Source organism: Rhinatrema bivittatum, chromosome 9 (assembly GCF_901001135.1).
Source record: "Rhinatrema bivittatum chromosome 9, aRhiBiv1.1, whole genome shotgun sequence".
Taxonomy (NCBI): domain Eukaryota; kingdom Metazoa; phylum Chordata; class Amphibia; order Gymnophiona; family Rhinatrematidae; genus Rhinatrema; species Rhinatrema bivittatum.
In genome coordinates this window covers 137,019,270-137,042,132 of record NC_042623.1, presented here as the reverse complement: position 1 = coordinate 137,042,132, position 22,863 = coordinate 137,019,270, and the positions used below count along the sequence as shown (strand labels likewise).

General features: G+C 44.5%; 1 protein-coding gene across 1 annotated transcript in view; it reads left to right on the top strand.

Moving 5' to 3' along the window:
- Nucleotides 1–22,645, top strand: part of PER2 (period circadian regulator 2) — an 89,743-nt gene extending 67,098 nt beyond the window's left edge. The window contains 4 exon segments of the mRNA XM_029616002.1: nucleotides 11,682–11,883; nucleotides 12,949–13,141; nucleotides 21,732–21,882; nucleotides 22,276–22,645. Of these exon segments, the coding sequence (XP_029471862.1) occupies nucleotides 11,682–11,883; nucleotides 12,949–13,141; nucleotides 21,732–21,882; nucleotides 22,276–22,449 (720 nt within the window). The 3' untranslated portion in view covers nucleotides 22,450–22,645.
- Nucleotides 22,646–22,863: the final 218 nt, after the last annotated feature.

Below are 22,863 nucleotides of genomic sequence, written 5' to 3'. Positions count from 1 at the left end.
TTGGTAAAAATTTATTTTGCTGATATGCTGCCACTTTGTAACAGATGTCTCCAGTTTTAGAAATTGACTCCTAATATGGAAAGTCCGTCTACTATATGACCTTTTCAAGCTCAAGAAAATATATTACAGCTGAAGTCTTATGGCTCATCCTCATCTAGGGAGATAATGTCAGAAGAACTTCCTATAATGCACTCTGGTTCACATGAAGGCTCTGAATCATATTTCTCCACTGTTCTATTTGGATGATGAAAACTCTACTGGTCTTCCATCAGATCCCTCTCCACAGCCTCCTAGAATTACATCTCTGAGGATATGGCATGTCCTGCTTTTTCCCAAAAGACCAAGGAGGTTCTTTTACCCCTATTCCAAGAGGCAGAATCTAGAGAAAGCATCTTTGGATTATTAAAATTTATTGAACTTTCAAAGCAAGTTGTTAACAGTACCAATATATAGACTACAACAAGAACAGACAAGAATGTGGCAGACATGTTTGTCAATAATTTCAGTCTCACAAAAACTGGATATCAAGTATAAATTTAAATCTTGTCCAGGGTATCATAAGTTCCAATAATTCCACCAATCAGTAATGGTAGAATCAACTTTAAAAAAGGCAAAAAGATCAAAAGACCCTGCCTTATTGGGTAACTCAATTAAAAAGGCTTTCTATTCAGCTATGTTAAGTTCTAAAATAGCCACGTATCCGTTATACATGGTTCAGTACAGAGATGTGATTCGGCCAAACCTTTCAGTTTGGCCTTCGTTATCGGCCCGCCGTGGTAAATTTCGTTTTCCTGCAATTCGGGTCAATTTTATTTTGGCTGCCCCGGAACGAAAACCAAAACCCACCCCAACCCTTCAAATTTAATTAATTGCAACCCCCTCCCAAAAAACACTTGCGGAAAGTCTCTGGTGGTCCAGCGGAGGTCCAGGGAGCTATCTCCCCTTCTCGGGCCGTCGGCTGTCAGTAATCAAAATGGCGCCGATGGCCCTTTGCTCTTACCATGTGACAGGGGCTATCGGTGCCATTGGCTGGCCTCTGTCACATGATAGGAGCAATGGACGGGCGGCACCATCTTAATAAATGGTGCAGGCCATCCATTGCTCCTACCATGTGACGGGGCTGACCAATGGTACCAATAGTCCCTGTCACATGGTAAGGGCAAAGGGCCATCGGCGCCATTTTGATTACTGGCAGCCGACGGCCCGAGAGGGGGAGATAGCTCCCGGGACCCCACTGGACTACAAGGGACTTTTGGTAAGTCTTGGGGAGGGGGTCAGGCAATTCTGGGGGTGTCGGGTGGGGGGTTGCAAAAAATATATTTTTTTAAATGTGCCTTTTCTCCCCCCCCAAAAAACGATAAGAAAACAACACGAAATTCCGTGGGTTTTCTTATCGTTTCGTCGGCCCCCCTGAAACGCAACGAAATAGGAAATATTGTCTCTATTTCCTATTTCGTTGCAAACGAATGCACATCCCTAGTGCAGTATATGTATTCTTGCTTACAGAAACTGCAGGATATAATGCAAGAACTTCCAGCAACTTTCAAGTAATGTTTGTTATTGACTGCCCATACAGCTGAAAAATGTTGTAAGCATCTCATCGGATCTGTTATGCGCCCCGGGCACGGGTCTGCTCACCTTCATGGTTCCACGGCAGGTCCTGGGTCAGCCTCCCTAGCGGCAGCTGCTAGCACTTCCAGGCCCCGGCGTCCCACGGCGGCGGTCACCGGGCCTTCTACTGCGCACGAGGCCTCAAGCTGGAGCTCAGCGTTTTCGGCGCTGTTGGCCACGCCCCTATGTGCACACGGACCGCCCGGCCTCTTGTAGGACCAAAGGCGGGTCTTAGCTCTGTGGCGCGCCCTGATTGATTCTCTATTATAAGGAAGTCCCTGCCTGCACTTCCTTGCCTTGGCAATCGGGTCGGCTTATGCTAGATTGTCTTCGCGCTTTTATTTGTTCCTGTCTTGTTACAAGTCTCGTTCCAGAATCCTTCTGTTCCAGTTCTGTTCCTGCCTTGTTCCTGCTTCCTGCGTCCTCCTGTTCGTCTCCCCAGGTAGTACCTCCGGACTGTCTCTCTGGTACTGACCCGTCTGCTTGTCTGCCTGCCTCCTGACTCCAATCCGCTCCTCGACCTGCCTGCCTGCCGCCTGCCTCCTGACTCCAGCCTGCTACTCGACTCGTCTGTCTGCTGCCTGCCTGTGACCTCATCTGACCTCCGGTACCTGACCTCCGCTTTGTTGTCCATTCCTCGGACTGAGTCCTGGGCTCTGACCTCTGCCTGCTTAACCTCGTCTCTAGATTTTGGCTCTGTTCCTAGCCTTGTTATCACCTACTTTCTTCTGGTCCTCCTTGTTTCACCTGACCTCCATTCTCGAACCTGACCATGCTGTCCTGTCTGTGGGCACGCCAGACTTCCACTCTCCCAGGAGACCCTGCGAGGCCCACCTAAGACCAAGCGACCCGGGTCCCTACGGGCTCCTCCCGGGGGGACCTCGGGCTTCCAGTGGTGAAGCTCTTCCTAGCCTCTGTCTCCTTCTGTGCTCTGCCCCCTGGGGCAGTTGCCTCCTGGTCCCTACCAGGAGGCGCATCTCCGCAAGACAAGGATCCACCCCGAGTGCAACAGGATCAACCTGTGAGGCTTAAGACACTTCTTCCAAAACATCAGTAATTTCCATTGGAACCAACATTGCCTTATCTAAGGTGACACAATGTATTTATTCTTCCCTACCTAGATGACTGGCTTATATCAGGCCTAACTGTTCCACAAGCTGATTCTTCCCATCTTCATATGATAAGAACTCTCCAATCCTTATGATTCATTATCAGTTTGCCACAATCCTACATAAAAATCTCTCATGCAAAATTTTGTAGGAGCCCATCTGGATGTAACATATGGGAAATGTTATGATGCTGCTCGCGGGCCTAGCCACGAGCAGCCTCTCACCTCTTCACCTGCCTGCCGCCCCAATGCCGTCCTGCCTCTGTGGCCCGGAGGCCACCAACGTCATCTTCTGCCTGTGCGGTTGCAGGGAGCCACCGCCGTCATTTTTCCATTGGCGGGCAGGGTCGCCGCTACCTCGCTTTCACGTGGCCTGAAGGCCGCTGCCTATCTTCCATGGTGGTCAGAGTGCCTTTGCGGCCCGAGGCCACCGATGTCAGCTTCCTCCTGTGCAACCCAGTGGCCACCGTCGTCATTCCTCTTGCAGCTGGAGGAGCCGCTGATGCTGGGACCTGTCTTGCAGCCTAGTGCCACTTCTGCTCTTTCTCCGCGGCATGGCTGCCGCTGTCCCCGATCCTGCCTCCTAGGCGCATGGCTGCACCACTTCAGCTTATTTAATGGATCCGCGGCAGGAAAGGCCCCGTGGCCCTGATTGATGATGACATCCGGGTGTCTCCCCTTCAGCCCTATAAAAGGGCCCTTCACCAGTCTTCCAGCACCTTTGCAAGGAGCCAGTCTGCTCCTGGACTTCTCTTCATCTTCAGCTTCTTCAAGGCACTCCATTCTTCATGGGAATTCCCTCATCATCTTCGTCCATGGTTCCTGGTCTGTTGTTGGATCCTATGTCCTCGTCTTCAGATGTCCTTGTTGTCCTCACCCTTAGATGTCTCTGATGTCCTTCTCTACTGATATCCTTGATGCTTTCATTTTCAGATGCCCTGATGTCCTCGTCTTCAGATGTTCCAGATGTCCTTGTCTTCAGATGATCCTGATGTCTTCGTCTTCAGATGTTCCACCTCCAGGCATCCATTCCTTCCAGCTCCTCTCTTTAGAAGCAACATCCTCGGATGTCCTTGGTTCCGGTTCCGCCCTAGCCTCCCGCCAGCGGATCATGCTGTCAGTGGAACTACCAGGGCGCAGGTCGCGCCAGGTCACCGAAGCCTCTACTTCGGCTGGAACCTGCTATGAGTGTCGCCCAGACTCCACTTCATCCTGAGTTTTAACCTTGCTGTCGTCTTTCCACTCACCAAGAGACCTCATTTTCCTAGTTCCCTTAGCTTGTCCTTGTGCGGATGTTCCAAGTTCCGAGGGCCAACCTTAGCCCATCCAGCGGACCCTGCTGCCAGTGAACCTGCCAGGGCACCAGTCGCGCTGGGTCACTGAAGCCTCTTCCAGCTGGTCTTATCTTGAGCCTCCCGGATCCTCTCTTCATCCTGAAGCCTCAGCCTTGCCTTAGCCTTGACCACTCACCTAGTATTATCGTCCGACCCTGTTTTCAAGTGTCTTTATCTGACTATGTCTTCAAGTATCTTCGTCTTGTTCCACTACCATCGCCTGTCCTCAACCTCTGTCCGTCCTGTCGCATCTGCTGTTTCCAGGTGGCAGGTCCGAAAGGGCTATCGAGTGGCCAGAGGGCTACCCCAGAGACCAGCATTGTGTTGTTGTGTCTCTTCTGGTGCGTTCAGGTTCGGCAGATGTCTCCTGGTCTCCTGGTCTTCAGTCTGTCCGCCATTGCTTGAACACGTCTTGCCTGCCTTGGCGCTTCCTCTGAGCACCTCTGCAGTCGTGCTGCGGTCCAAGAGCACACTAAGCTCCCCAGAATATATATATAAATCACTTCATTTAATAAATAAAGAAAACACGCCAGATGTGCTATTATTGAAGTGCTCTATGCTTAGCTGCTGTTCAAACCACGTGTTCTATAAATGTTCACTTAGCTGCTGCATGATGTTCATATTCACGTATTCTCTCAAATTCAGTTAACTGATGCTTGATATTCCCAACCTGACCAAGTTACGGAAAAATCCTTCCTCAGGAGCTGCAGTATAATTCCAAAAAGTGACAATTTTCAAATCCATTTAAGCCAACATTGGCAGCATTTCTTCCCTTTCTGTAATGCCATGCTTCTACAGTGTACTTCTATCACGGCGGACGTCTTACCGTTCAAACCTGCTCCTAAATATACAATACCGCCATTCTTACTATTTGGTAACCAAGATGGTACCTTAAATAGTATTTATATGAAACTACCACCATTTGCTTTCAAATATTTTCAACCTTTTGAAGCAGTTTTTATCCACTACAATAAATTAAATGGTAGGGTGGGTTTAATATTTAGTTGTTGATATGTTCTGTGATGAACCTACTCGGAGTGGGAAATTTTGTCGTTTGGTTTGTTAACAAATAAGGTAGTCCTAATAGACAACAAAGTAGCCATGTTCTTTATCAACAAAAGGGGAGGGATATACACTTTTAATCTTTATCAGGAAGCCTGCAAGATTTGGAAATGGGCAAGTTCTCAAAGAATATTTCTTCAAGATGTCTATCTCCCCAGGAAGAAATAATTGTTGCATTTTCTGGATCGCAGGATGTCCCTGCCAGCTGACGCACTCACCCCTGAATGCCGCAACAGCAGGCCTCACTCATCTGGCACGGACGCCACTATCCTCACATCAGGCCTGCTCTCCATAGGCATACAAGCTGCCCAGACTTAAAGGGCCTCTGGCAGGAAACAGTCCACAGCACCCTTGGATGATGTCATAGGCTTCAGCCTTAAAAGGGCCTTTCGGACATCAAGATCTTGCCTCAGCAATGGGTCTCCTGTATTCCCTGTAGTGCATGTTGCCAGCGTTCCTGTTCCTTCTTCCAGCCTTGCCTCGCCATCCAGTCTTGCCGTGCCTCATCTTCCAGCCTTGCCTCATCCAGCCTTAGCTTGTTTTCCAGCCCAGTCTCATCTTGTCACCCGGTCCAGTCTGTCTTCCTTGTTCCCAGGCTCAGTATCTCCTGGGTGACCACATTGCCCTCGGCTTGCTGCTCTGGACCTGACCTCTTGCCTGGAGCTGACCACATTTGCTTGCCGCCTGAGTCTGATCTCTAGCCTGGATTTGGCTACATTTACTTGCTGCCTGCCCTGACCTTGGCTCTCTTCTGACTTCCATAAGCCTGCTGTCTACCTTGTCTCTGGTGTGTCTCTGGACTCTAGCCACCACCACTGCCCAAGGGCCCAACCTCCAGAAGAGATGGCTGGTAAAGTTGAAGCTCTAGACTGTCCCACTACAGGGTGCATTTGCTGGCTCGCCCTCAAGGCTGCATCAGCTGCGCTGCAACACTAATGGCTCACAAACCTTGCATCCATTACAGATTGCTGAAGCCATGAGCTTGGTAGACTCACCCTCAACCTCTGCCATTGCTGGCCTAGCGCACCAGCTCCAACAGCAGCAGAATCAGTTGAATATCATGTCTGGCTATTTTCAGGGCATTATGGCCTGGCCTATTCTGACACCTGCTTCAGCACCAATCATCCAACCTGCCACGCCCACGCTTCATTTGCCTCTGCCCCTGAGGTATAATGGGGACCCTAGTAACTACAGAGGCTTCTTTAATCAGTGTTGGATGCAATTTGAGCTGCAGGCACCATTGTTTCCGACCGACCGAGTCAAAGTAACCTACATTCTTTCCCTGTTGGGAGGCACTGCTTTGGCTTGAGCATCCTCTCTCTGGGAATGGGATGACCCATTCTGGGAGGATCTGACCTGCATTTTGTAAGAGTTTCAGTAAGTATTTGATAAGCCCAGTCGCACCACATCTAAGTCTTCTGAGCTCCTGCAGGTCAGATGAGGTTCCTGCTCAGTGGAGGAGTACCCAGTGAACTTTTACACCTTGGCTTCTGAACTCCAGTGGGACAGTGTCAGCTTGATGGCAATTTTCTGACAAGGACTTTTGGAATGCATTAAGGACGAACTGGCTGCCTGAGATCTATGACCTAGCCTGGACGGGCTGATCAGTCTAACCATATGTATAGACCTGAGGTTCCAGGAACCGTCGCCCTGCCCACCTTGCTCCAACTTTTTAGAAGCCAGTGACTAACCATTCCCTTCCTGTGTCTGGTTTACCACCAGCAGAGCCTATGCAAGTAATCATTTATGAAGTCAAATGATGAGAGGCAGAGGTGTCAAACTCTCAACCTAGGCTTCTACTGTGCTACGCCAAGCCATATTGCAAGGTGATGCCCTAACATACCGGGAAACCCAAGGTCCTAAACCTGGTGGGAGAGGCCACCCTAAGTTATCCTTGCTCCTCTCCACAATTACTGGTTCCAGTACACCTGTCTCACAAAGACATCTTTCACAATGCTCTTGCTTTCTTGGACACAGGTGCTAGAGGGAGCTTTATCCACTAGGCTCTGGTCCAACACTATAGCATACCAACAGTGCCATTGAATTCCCCACTTTCGATATACTCCGTTTATGGAGATCCTCTGCCAGGGAAGACTAATAAGACTACAGTACTGCTGACTTTACAGACTGGGGTCTTACATGAAGAACAAATCAGTCTCTACATGTTACCCAAGGCAATCAATGCAATCATTCTGGGCCTGCTATGGTTCTGAGTCACTAGCTCCACATCAACTGGGCAACGATGCAGATTGCTAGATAAAGTCCTAAGTGTCGTGAACAATGTATTACCATGACTGTTACCTCTGAACTTGCAGGCCTACCACTACAGTATAGTGAATTCACTGTCTTCAGTAAGAAGCAGGCAGAGATCCTACCGCCTTATCACTTCTAGTATTTTGCCTTAGATCTCCTCCCAGGCCAGGTTCCACCTCGAGGCTGCATTTATCCACTCTCTGCTCCTGAATCCAAGGCAATGTCTAAATACATTAGAGAATCTGGATTGAGGCTTTATTCATTCATAATCATCACCAGCAGGAGCTGGATTCTTTTTTTGTAGGGAAGAAGGATGGGTCATTATATCCCTGCATTGACTATCATGGTCTCAAATCAATTACAAAAAACATCAATACCCTCTTCCTCTGAGCTCTAGGGCTACCTCTGGATCATGCAGATATTTACGAAGTTGGACCTCTGAAGAGCATACAATTTGATCTGAATCCATGAAGGCGATGAGTAGAAGATCACCTTTAACACCCACAACGGACATTGAATATCTAGTAGTAATGCCCTTCAGGTTATGTAATGCTCCTGCAGTCTTCCAATTTATGGTAACTGAGATATTTCAGGACCTCCTCTACTTCTAAGTGGTAGTCTAGATAACATCTTGATATTTTTTAAATCATTGTCTGAGTACTGACACCATGTGAAGCAGGTCTTGCAAAGGCTATGTGAGCATCATCTCTACAATAAGCTAAAGAAGTATATCTTTGAGCAAGAACTCCCCTTTTTGGAGTACATCATGTCACGTCAAGACCTTCGGATGGATCTTGAGATATTAAAAGCCATCTTAGAATGGCCCATACTGGTAGGCTTCAAGGTAACTCAAAGCTTTCTGGGTTTCGCAGACTACTTCAGACAATTTATACCTGGGTATTCCACCTTGGCAGACCCACTCACAGCCCTTTCTAGAAAGGATGACAACACCAGGAATTGGACCTCAGATGCATTCTTTGAAGAGCTAAAGGAGTTCATCTTTGATACTTGCTTATATCACCCAGATCCATCTCAACCCTTCATTCTAGAGATAGATGCCTCTACCCTCAGGGTAGGAGCTGTCCTCCTACAACATAACACTAAGGGTACTCTCATGACTTGCTCCTATTTTTCTAAGAAATTCTGTTCAGCAGAGAAGAATTATACAATCGGTGATCATGAGCTGCTAGCAGTCAAACTAGCCTTGGAAGAATGGTGAATCTGTTGGAGGGGATCAAGCACCAAATAACCATTTATAAGGAGCACAAGAACCTTGAGCATTTGGCACAAGCTCAAAGGGTGAACCGCAGGTAAGCCTGTTGGTTGTTGTTCTTCAATCAATTTGACTTTGAGTTTCAATACCGATCAGCTGACAAGAACCGGTAAGTGGATGCACTCTCTGGTCATTCGATATGGGGACCCTGAAACCCCTCACAACACTTATTGACCCAGCCAAAATTGTGGTTGCCACCACTTTTACAGTTCCTGCTGGTAAGATGGTGGTACCCCAATGCCTGCATCAGAAGGTTCTTGAGTGGGCACAAGACTCCCAGATATTGGGTCATCCTAGCATTACATGGAGATTGGAACTAATCGTGTGATACTATTGGTGGCCACAAATGAAGACAAATGTTCAGTGTTACATAGGGTTCTGCCCTACATATGCCATGCATAAAAGTGTTAGAGTATGACCTTGGGGGTTGTTACAGCCACTGCCAGCACCCACAGAACCCTGGACCCATGTGGCCACAGACTTCTTTTGTGACTTTTCCCTCTCTAGTGGCACCTCCACCATATGGGTGGTTCTGGACAGATTCTCTAAGATGGTGCAATTCATTCCCCTTCCTGGACTCTCATCTGCACTTGTGTTAGTGAAACTCTTTGTTCAACACTTCTTCCACTTGCATGGACTATCACATCACATCCTCTGAGATTGAGCAGTTCAGTTCACTGCCTGATACTGGAAGGCCTGTGCTGAAAATTTGGAATCACCTTGGATTTCACCTCCGCATACCACTCTCAAAGCAATGGACAAACCAAGAGGGTGAATCAATCTTAAGGCCTTCCTGTGGGCATACATGAATTTTCGATAAGATAACTGGGTCTCTCTCCTTCCACGGATCGAGTTTGCCCATAACAACCATGTCAATACTTCCACAGGACCTTCACCCTTTTATGTAGTCTTTGGGCTTCATCCTCGAGTACCCATAAGAACATGCCATACTGGGTCAGACCAAGGGTCCATCAAGCCCAGCATCCTGTTTCCAACAGTGGTAAATCCAGGCCATAAGAACCTGGCAAGTACCCAAAAACTAAGTCTGATCCATGTTACTGTTGCTAGTAATAGCAGTGGCTATTTTCTAAGTCAACTTAATTAATAGCAGGTAATGGACTTCTCCTTCAATAACTTATCCAATCCTTTTTTAAACACAGCTACACTAACTGCACTAACCACATCCTCTGGCAACAAATTCCAGACCACTTCCTATTTCAGACAACTGTCCAGCAGCCATCCTGACAGGGCAAGAGCTCCAAGAGCTATGGACAAAGACTCATCTTTATTGGACAAGGCGGAAAAATGTTCTAAGAAACAAGCTGACAGGAAGTGCCGCCCGGCACCTCAGTTGCACCCTGGAAGTCTAGTCTGGCTTAGTACCAGGAGCCTGATGCTCAAGATGCCCTCTATGAAATTCACTCCACGGGTCATTGGACCTTTTCCAATTGACCGCCAGTTGGACCCTGAGTGTACAAACTCAGACTACCACTATCCTTAAGGATCCATGAAATCTTCCATGTCTCTCTTCTGAAACCTGCTGTTTCTCTCCTGGCTGGGTAGACCGCCCCTTAAGATCACTGAAATTGAGGCAGAGGAAGACACTTCATTTGAAGTCCAGTAAATTTTAGGCTCCAGATGAGTTCATAACTAGTTGCAGTATATTATTGTCTGGAAAAGCTATGGCACTGAAGAAGACTCTTAGGAGCTAGCTTCCAATCTACAAGTCCCCCAACTTGTAGCAGAATTCCACAGACATTTTCCCAATAAACCAAAGCCCAAGAAGTTGGGGAGGGGGCTTTGGAGAGGGGTTTCTGTTTGCTGGCTCGCAGGATATCTCCGCGAGCCGGCGCACTCACCCCCCCAAATGCCACAACAGCAGGCCTTGCACGGCACAGACACCACCATCCTTGCACTGGCCCCGCTCTCCTTAGGCACGCACGTGCCGGTCGCCCAGACTGAAAGGGCCTGTGGTGGGAAACAGGCCGCAGCACTCTTGGATGACATCATAGGCTTCAGCCTTTAAAAAGGTCTTTCAGGCATCCAGCTGTCGCCTCAGCAACAGATCTTCTGCATTCCCTGCAGTGTGTGTTGTCAGCGTTACTGTTCCTTATTCCTTCTTCCAGCCTTGCCTCGTCCAGCTTTGCCCTGCCTCATCATCCAGCCTTGCCTTGCCTCGTCTTCCTACCTTGCCTCGTCTTCCAGTCCAGCCTCGCCTTGTCTTCCAGTCCAGCCTCATCTTGTCACCCGGTCCAGCTTCATCCAGCCTGTCTTCCTTGTTCCCGTCCTCAGTGTCTCCTGTATTTCCACATCTCCCTCAGCTTGCTGCTCCGGACATGACCTCTTGCTTGGACCTGACTACGTTTGCTTGCTGCCTGGACCCATCTTACTCGCTGCCTGCCCCGAGCCTTGGCTCTCCTCTGACTTCCATAAGCCTGCTGTCTACCTTGTCTCTGGTGTGTCTCTGGACATACTGCCACCACCTCTGCCCTAGGGACCTACCTGAGTCCTGCCGGCCATCGGAATACAAGAGCCCAACCTGCAGAGGAGGCGGCTGGTGAATGTAAAGTTCCAGACTGTCCCGCTACAGGGTGCATTCGCCAGCTGCCGGTGTGGGCTACATCAACTGCGCCGCAGCACTCAGGGCTCACACATTGTTCATCTGCCGCAACATCCCGTATCCGTTATACTTTTTCACACAAAGATACTCATGGTTGAATCTTTTTATTGAATAAATAATCAAAATGTATCCTTTTTGTCTAATTTATTTATTCAGTGGTGTTATATTTCTCTCTTATCAGGTTTTAGATTTAAGATCTAATTAGGGTTTGACCATAAATTGTGCTAAAAACAGACCATCCTAGGCGATTCATAAACGATTTACTTTTCTCAGCACTGTATATCTGCATAGATATAACATATTTGTATTGCATGTTTAAGCATTTTATTCCATTTCCCCTTTCCTTTCTAAACACACATATGTCATACTTCAGTCATGGGTTTCTATTAAATCGATTGATTTCTTCTCCCCTTCACAAAGGTTGGATCTCCAATGGAAGCCCAAAATAGTGATGCTCCCAACAGTGATGCTCATTCCATGTCCAGTGATCTGCTTGACATTTTGCTTCAAGAAGATGCATGTTCAGGCACTGGGTCAGCTTCTTCAGGAAGTGGTGTGTCAGCTGCCACGGAGTCTTTGGCATCAGGATCAAATGTACGTGATATATCAGGAAGCAGAACAGGTGAGTTTTAAAATGTTTAAATGGACCACTAAGATATTGCCACAGTTAAGAGAGTTCAGTTCCAGTTTTGCAGTGCTTCAAATCTATTAGGATTTGCAGACATACCACTTTTTTTTTCCTAATCACATGATCAGGGCTTTACTAAAAAAAAACGTTACAATCCAATTTGGGTCACAAACCTTTTGTGCAATTTTAAGATGACAAAGAAATGATTAATGTCCGAGACTCCTCTTAATAATTTTGTTACAACATTTTGCAATTTTAAACATTGGTCCTGTTTGGCAATCCACAATTCAGATTGTGAATGAAATGTTTTCTGCTCCCTCCTCTTCAGATCATAATCCATGCAAACCATTAATCTCTACAGATATTTTAAGAGTATAGCTCAGAAATAGTCAGGACCTCAGTCCTTAGTGTGAATGAGATGCATTTCATAGAAAAAAAAATCTTATCCTGCTCATTTAGTGATTGAGAGAGCAGTAGCCAATTTTAGGATGCCACTGCTATTAGATTTTGTCAGGATCATTATTTTGCAATGCTGCCTGCAAAATTAAAATCGCTAAGCTGCCAAAATCATTAAGGGGCCTAATGCTAATCATTATTCCTTAGTTCACCTGGCCATTATAATTTTGAGCATGTTTAAGTCCATTAAAATCTGTATAACCCAGATCAGATGCTGAGGTCTTCGGAAAGAGGCCTAATGGATGTTCTAGCTACCCTGTGAGACCAGCTGGCCTCTCAGTTGCAGGTCCAACATGCTGGAGCTCACTGCCTGTTGTGCTGCAGTTATTAGTCTGTGCTAAAGAGTTCAAAAAGCATCTGAAAACTCATTTATTTCAGCTTTCCTTTAGATCCTAAGTCATTGAAACTTGGTCATTTTCGTATTAGAATAGGCTTTGGCTGTTGCTGTATGGCGGTGGATGTTTTATTGATTTTATGATTCTGTACATGTTTGCTGTGTTTTACATGACCATGGATGTGAAATCTGTATGTTGCTTAACACTGTATATAAGCAACCTATAAAAGAAGTTCTAAATAAATAAAATGTCTTTTCCTGTGCTGAAGGGAGTAGCGAGACAAGTCATACCAGCAAATACTTTGGAAGCATTGATTCCTCAGAGACCAATCACAAATCAATAAAGAGCACAAACATGGAAGAGAGTGATCATTTCATGAAATATGTGCTCCAAGATCCAATCTGGTTACTGATGGCAAATGCAGATGATGCAGTTATGATGACTTATCAGATCCCATCCCAGTAAGTTTAAATGTTTTTTAAAGCTATAAAGTTAATGGTGAAAGCTGCTTTTGTTTTATGAAATTTTAAAAATTATTTGTAGTACAAGCTGTGGCATCAACCGTTTATTCTCTGCTACTAAGATAAATACTGTATATCACCTTGCCTGTATCTTGATTAGATCTTCTTTGATATGCATTTGGTTTCTTCTCTGGAAATACATATTCTTATAATTTTATGATTTGAAATGGCAGGAAAAAATGCATGTTCAATGAGATATAAAACGTTTTTCCTGAGATCACACGTGTGTTTCTGTATTTACATTACCTTCCACAGTTGCAGCAGAATAGATTTCTGATGATTAGCACTGTGGCACACAGCTTTGCTTGCCCACTCCAACAATTTTATATATATATATATATATATATATATATATATGAATATGGTTTGACTTCCTGGAAAAACAGAAGAAGAATACAATGAAGATGGCTTTTTTTGCTCTAAATGAGCTGAATTTTTTAGAATTTTTTTTCTTAGAAAAGCTATTGCTAGTAATACTACTTTGAAACTGTAAACTTAAAAACCATAGAATTTGGTATTAGGATATGTTAAGGTAATAAGAGCCTACACCAGTTTTTCATATGTAGCATGTAAGATTGCCCTTGCTGCAAAATAAGTACTTTTTTATAAAGCAAAAAAAAGTCTGTAAGTAAAATATATATTTTAATTTAACACAGCAGATGTTAATGCATCATATAGTACCATAATGTTAAGTTGTGCATAATCCACAATTTAACATTATGGTAAAATGTCTGCAATTAAATAGTTTTTGGGGCATTTTTACTAAAATGACTTAGGGGTAGATTTTAAAACATGCACGCGCATCTATGTGTGCACTGTTCCAGTGCATGCACATGATTATGCCTATTTTATAACATACATGCATTGCCGCAAGCATGTTATAAAATACGATACCTGCACACGCATGTGCAGGCGGGTCACAACACACGCGCACAAGTGGGGAGAATTTTTTTAAAGTATGCGCGGCGATGTAGCGACACGATCAGGTCTTTGCCCAGTTCCCTCCCAGTCCGCTCCAGTTAAGGAGCAGACTGGGAGGGAACTTTTCTATACCCCTTCCTCTCTTCCTCCCTTTTCCCCTTTTCTCCCGACCCCTAAACTAACCCTATCTACCCTCATTGTTCTTGTTGATGAACTTACCCTCTCCTCCGAGCAAGAATAAGTTCCGCGCACCAGCCGGCTGCCGGCGCGCACTGTCCCGGCTTCTGCACCGCCGACAGTGTGGTGCAGAAGCCGGGACAGGGCCTATTGGCCGCCACCGGCTTCTGCATCGCCCCACCCAGACCCCACCCCCAGCCTGCCCCTTTTCAAAACCCTAGCACTTCCGCGCATACCTGGAAATATGTGCGTGGCCGGGCTGTTTTGAAAATGCGCTTGGCCCAGACATGCGCATATCCCCCATATTTAGAAGGATATTATGTAAATCATAATATCCTTCTAAACCGTCTTTCAGACATAGGAATTGCAGGTTCAGCTCTTAGATGGTTCGACTCCTTCCTTAGCAATAGAGGCTATAAGGTAAAAATCAAAAACAAGGAATCCTCTCACACTAACGCACCATTTGGTGTCCCCCAGGGCTCCTCCTTATCGCCCACCCTGTTTAACATTTACATACTCCCTCTCTGCCACCTACTCTCAAACCTCAAACTTAAATTCTATATATACGCAGACGACGTTCAAATTTTAATCCCCATATCCAACTCACTGGACTCAACACTCAGGTTATGGAACTCTCACCTGCAAATGATCAACCATCACGTTTCAAGCCTCAATCTGGTGCTCAACACTTCCAAGACAGAACTTTTGCTAATCACTCCAGAAGGCAGCCCCGTTCTTCACCAATCGCAAGCTAATTTACAAATATCCCACGCTAGAGATCTTGGAGTCTTAATTGACAAGTCACCTGAACCTAAAGCAATTTATAAAACACACCACAAAGGAGTGCTTCTACAAGCTTCAAGTACTCAAAAAACTCAAACCGCTCCTATTCCATTACGATTTCAGATCCGTCCTCCAAGCCATCCTGTTTTCCAAGATCGACTATTGCAATTCCATTTTGCTAGGTCTCCTGGCCTCTACTATAAAACCTCTCCAGTTGCTCCAAAATGCAGCGGCAAGAATTTTGATGAATACCAATCGGAGAGAGCATATCTCTCCCATTCTAAAAGACCTTCACTGGCTCCCGGTAAACTTCAGGATTCTTCATAAATCACTCACAATCATCCATAAAAATATCCACCATCAGACCCCTCTTGATCTGCTTCACCCTCTCAAATTGCACTCAACGGCCAGACCCTTAAGGGATGCCTACAAGGGATCCCTACATGTTCCTCCTATCAAAGCTTTGCACCACTCAAACATCAGAGACCGGTCATTCTCTACCGCAGGTCCCTCCATCTGGAACACCATGCCTCCGGACCTCAGACTGGAAACCTGTCTACTAACTTTTAAAAAGAAACTAAAGACATGGCTGTTCTGCCAAGCCTTCCCCACTACAAACCCCACAGACTGACCTAGAATTGTTCCATCACTCACTTATGTAAACAAACAATCGCCACATCACACTTACTATCAAGAGGTCGGCTTCTTGCCTCCCTCCCTTGTATATAGTATTTATCTTCGTTCACCCTTCTTTATTTCCTACTCCCAGTTAAGGCATCCTTGTTATAATGTAACTTTTATGCTCCTTTAAACTGTCTCTTGTTGATTGGTTATTTATATTTACTGCTTAGTTTGATGTAAACCGAGTTGATTTGATTTGTATCAAGAAAGTCGGCATATAAAAGCCTTTAATAAATAAATAAAATAAAATTTCGGCGCACAGGGTTTTGAAAATTTGGGCTTTAATGCATATTATTTGTCAGTAAGCCCCCATTAATTTCAATGGAGCATATTTACTAAAAATATTAACAAATTTTAGTAAATACTCTCCATATTGTTCCATAGTTAATGCAGTCCTTCCTCTCTGTTTCAGACGTGTACACAGTGCAAAAATAAAAATATTTCAGTTATTGTTATACTGTCTTTCTTTAATGGTTCATGAAGGATGCCCAAATCAGTCAAGCTTTTATCCTCTGTTCAGATCCAAAGTCATTATTCATCTTAATATGTTCCACACACTTCACAGGTATAAATTCAAAATCATTAGCCTAGGACTAGATACTTTGAAAAATCGGATTAGATCTTGTTTTAAAATAATGTTCTCCAAAGCTCTCAAGTCTTTGAACAAGAGAAGAAATGAGATGGTGCTACTGTTCTTCCAGCACTCATTATTTCCTGCACACTCTGCCCTCAGGTTTAGCTAATGTGTATTTGGCCTTGTCAGGGTGGTATATTGAGACTTACATAGTGCAGATAAGGAGCAATTATAGTTCAAAGAGAAATGGACGGCCTACTCCAGCATGGATGTGCAGGTGCCGCTAATAACTGGGCGCCCGACGCATCCGTGCAGGCAGCTGCCCCCACCGTGCTGGGCTTACCGGTCGGGCATGGAGGGCCCCCCTTCCCCCCCCCCCCGCCACTATGACGATGATGGCTTCGGCATGGTGTAGCCAGGCGCCCCGGGGCGGAGCTTCTTCCTGCTGCTCATGGATGCCACTTCTCCTGGTTGGTCCGGTGTCGGGCATGGTGATGACATCTTAACGCGCTGCAACACCAGGCCACTTGATTGGACTGGAGGAGCAGCATGATGACATCATTGGGGGAGGCAGCCAACAGGAAATTTAAAACCCGCCAGGTTCGTTTGTTTGGACTGTTCCTCCTTGGCCCAATGCAGCACGATTCAGCATGGTGCTTGCCTTTAAATCACACAATTGCATTGCTGGTTCGAGCCCCACTGGGATTATTCAGAGAAGGGTGAGTTGTGCTAAGCAGCACTTTCCTCGTTCCAAAATTTCTAAATTGAAAAAGAAATTTCAATATATATGTGTGTGTGAATATGATCTTGTATACTTTTAAGAGGTATATTAAATTCAGATGTTTATGGTTAAGTCTGTGATTGATTTATGCTGCTTTAGAGAGTTAGGAAACCTTTAACTATTGCTTAAAATGTTGCTAGGCAATCATAGACCCAGGGGTTACTGAGTATTGTAGTGTTTCGCTGTTAGCTCCACCAGCTGGTGTTGCTGTCCAGCCTTTCTCAGTCAGTTCCTGACTGCAGGATCCTGTTGTCTGCCAAGTATACTGTGAAAGATCTGTTAAAGTCCAGTCCAATCAGGATTTAAACAGTGCTTCCAATCAAATTAATTAGCCTCTGGCTTTATTAAAGCTCAGTCAGTTCAAACACCCATGCTTTACATAGAAGTACAGCAGCTTCTGTCTTTACCCAGCTCAGGCCATTCAGATAGCAACGTTTAAATCAGACTGCTGCAGTGCCTTGGCCTAGTCACCAGCTAAATCCATTTCAGTTCATCCAGCTGTAACCTGCATTGCTTCTACTCCTGCCCTCTCCTCTCTCGGGAACCTCCCCCTCCAGAGCCCCTTAGATTTCTGAGAGGGCCATGTATTTATTTATTTAAAATTCTTCCATTAAGTGTGAATTTTTTGCAATAATTATGTATGCTATGTATATCGCATTAGGCCTAAGCATAAGCGATTAAGAAATTTTAATAAATACAAGTTGGAGGAGGTGTTGGAGTTTTGCATCAGTTGGATTTTTGGCCTTACCCTTGGACTCAGGTATCATCTGCCTATAGTTCCTGGGCAAGGTCGGGGATCAATCCTTTCAGTTTACTCACTGGCTGGCTGAGTTTATATCCCGGGTTGTTATAAAATAGCCTGGCCGTGCGCACAAGTGCACTCAAATTTTAAGTGGGCATGTGCCTGCGCGTGCAAATCCAGCTTCTACCGCACAAGTGGAGGGATTTTAATAGGGACGCAACGTAGATGATGTTGCCAATTTGCCCAGTTAAGGAATAGGTCTTCCAAACCCCTCTAGTTTAATACCCTTCCTTCTCCCCCCCACCCCCCCCCATTAGTTACGACCCTTAAAATTCCACCAATATGCTTAGATTTTTTGTTTATTACTTACACGAATGCAGAAGTAAGGTTACGTGGCAGGAGACCCCAGTGCACGCCGGATCGCATAAGTATTAACGCACAAATTTCAGGTTAAAATCCGGGAACGCCCATGCCACACCCAGACCACACCCAGACCCCGCCCCTTTTTGAGAAGTTCTGATACATACAAGCAGCGGTACTTACACATGTGTTCGGGCGCCTTTTAAAATCCACTCTGCGCACAAGCCCAACATATTCATGTATTCCCTAATTTCGGTGCACATCTGGCTTTTAAAGTTCACCTATAAGTGCCCAGCCATTGGGGTGTCACATGCCAGAGACAACCATGTCCTCTGAAATGCTTTGGGGATGAACTGTTTCCTCCCCTGAGATCGGAGGTTGCAGGAATAATTCTATACAATATTCCATCGATTACTTCACATTAGGGGCACTATATTAGCAGTGCTTCATTAGCTTGTCCCTCTTCCTGTCCATTTTCTTTTAATTCTTGGATCATCTTTCAGCTTCTTGTTCCTCTTTGAAATAAGGAATCTCTTTATTATTTCGGGTTCAAGACCTTCAAGCATTTTCTGATTTACTGACATGGATCTCTCTTCCCCTTTCCCATATCTTTCCCTTCATCATTGGGCTTTAAGTTTCTTCTGTTTCCCTGGTTCTCCTATAACTTCTGCATCCAGAAAAGGAGACATTTTCCCCTACCACCCTGACTCCTCCTCTCCTGATTGTCCTTGCTGCCTCTCTGCCAGACCTGAAGTGTTGATCAAAGCTTCCCACTAATCAGATGGGCTTCTAATCCTTCTCAATCTCGCCTCAGAATCAATAGGAATGGGAGTTTTTCTATTATTGCTAGCTGCCATTCCGCCCAGCCTACATTCACTTCTACTGTGGGGCAGGTACAGATGTCCCCATGAACACAGTGGACTCTAGTCCAGGGTCCCTCACCTATCTGCCTTTTTGTTGCTTTTACAATTCCCAAGCTCGTGACCAGAGGTTCGGCTATCGAGGATTGGTTGCTGCCGTATCCAGTATGGCATCTACGGTTTACCCATTTATCCTAACCCTCCTTAAGAATCTTTATCTCTATGCTTTCTACTTCTGGCCTCTGCATTTCCCCAATTGATTAAAAAACAGTACGTATATGGGCAATCTCTCTTGAAATGCCCCTTCTCACCATAAGTAAAACAATAACTGCCCTTCCCTCCTTGGTAGATATCCTTTCTATGGTACTCTATTGGGGCTTTCCCTTTGAATTTCCCTGTCTCTTGTCTTGGGGTTGAATCTGGGACCTCTCTTCCTTGGGAATTCGTATCACTACATCTTTTCCCCTAGAGGCTCCTAGGATTATAGCTTGTAGCTTTTTTTTTCTCCTGCCATATTTTTTTCTATACATACACTTTATTTATTTATTTATTTATTTATTTATTTATTTAGAATTTTTATATACCGACATTCTTGTATCAGATACAAATCATACCGGTTTACATTAAAAACAGAGTATGCAGGAAAATAGGTTTCCTAAGTCAAATACATTGAACATATTTAATAAACAAGGGATTACTAAACACTATGAAAAAGGTTAATTAACAAAGGAAAACTTAAGGGAATTAAAATAAGTGTAGCACAAAAGATTGTAGCTAAGAACCGCTCACTAAATAGTATAGCTTCCTCCAAATCTGTGGGACCCTGTGGGCTCACCCGGGCCCTCATATGAGTGCATACAGTATTTAAGAACTACTCCAACAGATCTTGGCTTGATCAAATGTCTGGTTGAAGCCACCTGTTTGCCAGATCCTTTAATCACTGTATAATTACTAAGGAGCTTTCTCCTTTCTCTAATTTCAAACTTCTAAAACTTCTCTTATAATCCCAATCGATCTGTAATATCAGCATTTACAAGTCATAATCTAGGGCTTGGTCACTATCTAGTACCCTATAAGCTGCTTGGATCTCACCAGTTAACTGTGGGGCTAACCTAATCGTCCGTTGATCGTTGGCCACCCTGTTACTTGTGCAGTTCTTTTAAAGGTCACTAAGAAGACCTTAGGGTCATCTTCTGGACTTGATTTTGTAAGGATTAAGCCTTTGAGTTCCCTTTCATCCCCTCTCACATGTAAATAGTGTAGATGATACTTCTATCTCCTCTTTCTGTAGCTACTAATTTTGTTTTTGATTTGTTGTTGTTGTTTTTGTTTGCATCTGCTTGAGGAGCACGTGAAGGAGAAATGGCTGCTGCTGTTCATTTGATAGCTGAAGAATGGCCTGAAGGATCTGGATTCAGTCCTGGGTTAGGTCTTCTGCTCCCTGGGCTGGCTAGAACTGGGAATGCTGCAGGGGCAGCATCCACAGCCCCATGGGGAGAGCAACAGTTCTGTCATCCTGCAACAGCAACCACTAGGAGCTTGATTTAGGGCCCATGTTTGCAGACTGCGATGACTGAGCTAAGTGACAGGCCGATACAGTAAAGTGCGGCCGCAGCTACCCCGTTTCTAACCCGCTGTGTACTCACAATTTCGCCGCGTAAGTCTAACCCGCGATTCACTATCTGTTTTTACCGATCCTTACCACTTCTTTAACTCGACGCATATCCTTTTCTGCCCGCATCATGTATATGATATGTAAACGATCCAATTAGCTATCCCTTCCCATACAGTAAAGTGCGCCCCGACTATCGCCTTTTTAACCTGCTATCTTGCCGCGTATTTAACCTACTAATTTACCGCCTACCCTGACCCTTGCGTTAGTGTGGTGAACTTAGCCGCCCAGTCCCAAACCAACCCAATCCACAGAAAAAAAATGCTTCTCGCACTTAGCCGCCCAGTCCCAAACCAACCCAATCCACAGAAAAAAAATGCTTCTCGCACTTAGCCGCCCAGTCCCAAACCAACTAACGCACCTCTTTCTATTGCACCTTACTGTATCAGCCCGTGAGTTGGGCGGGGATAGGAAGTACGGGGCGAAAGTTCCCATTCAGTAGTAAATGAGCTGGAAGTCCAAAGGAGCAGGAGGAAACTGTTGGGCCCAAAAGAAACAGCAAACAAAAGTAAATGATTGTCAGAGGAAGGTAAATTAAGCCTTATGATAGAACTTAAAAACAGCAAGCACTACGACTGAAGTTCTCTAGTACCTCCTCCACTTAATCCCCATCTTAAGGACTGCTTTTGTTCTAAAACTTTTTTGAGTGATAAAATGTGAGCTTAGTGTTACTATTATTTTTACCATGTTTCAAGTCATTTCTACAGGGACATAGAGTACCTAAGGATTGTTTCCCATACATTGAGAATGCCTGTACAAAGAAAAGACTTTAAGTTGCATGAATTGTTTATTAAACAAAAACTTTAAATGTAGAAGAATGGGACACAATGTGCTTACAAATTTAAAACATTTTATACAAAGAATTTGTTCCAGTCTGTCTCATTTATAAAATGTTTTCATGTATTCCATTTGTTTCTTCTGCAAATCTGAGTTTGGCTTTATGCATAATTTTCTAAATGAATAGCTTTCTTTTGTTTAGAAATATGGAAAGCATTTTACAAGAGGACAGAGAAAAGCTGAGATTAATGCAGAAATTTCAGCCAAAGTTCACAGAGGATCAAAAGAAGGAACTTGTTGAGGTTCACACATGGATGCAGAAGGGCGGGCTCCCCAAAGCAATTGATGTTGCAGTAAGTTGAGTTTTGTTAAAATAATTTGGTATTTTTTATAATCTTCTAAAGGCATGTCCCCATAGTAAACAGGGAGCATCTTTTATTAAAGCAGATTATATTATAACAAAACCTTTTTAAAAGAAATTAGTGGGCTTCCAGATAATTTGTTATAAATATCCAACATTGAGAGATTGCATACTTGTCAGTTGTGTTTTAAAGAAATGGTTTATTATCTAGCTTTTTAAATAAGGCTATTAGCACATTTAAAAAATGTTGCTCACATTAATTTTCCTCTTGGTTGCTATTCCAACAAGTAATGTATCCTTACCACATTGTCAGCTTAGCTTGGCCGTTGCATATAATATATGATTGACACTGATTTGCTTGGTTCTCCCACTTTTCCTCTTTAAGGAGTGTATCTACTGTGGAGATAACTTAAAAGACAGTGTTTATGCTTCATATGATGAAGAACTTCAAGACCTCGATCTTCATGGAATGATTGAACCCAGTGAAGAAAACGGTTTGTCTTCCATGAACCTTGTGCCTGAACAACAAAGTTACACTTTTCAAGCTGTACAAAAATAATAGCATTGATGATGTAAATTTGAAGTGCTAAACTGAAATGTATAAATATTTTTTGTAAATAATTTCTAGTGAAATCAATATAAGATAATTTATTTTTCTTGATTAATGAATTGAGTCACATGTTAAGATCTAGCGCAAAGCGGGTGTCATTTCCTGTGTGTTAAAAAAAGGAAATGGGCTTAAAAATGACAATCCATGATTATCAATCCTACCCATCGTCTGGATATTTCCCTGCCGATGCATTCTATTAAATTGTGATGAGAATGCAGGATAGCAGGAGATCTGTGGGAACTTTGTCATTTATTCCTCCGTTTCTGTGGCTCTTAATAGAAACAGGTTTTAAAAAATTGTGATTTATGGAGGGCCATCATAAACCCTGCTCCAAATGGTGACATTTTCAGCAGACAGGGATTC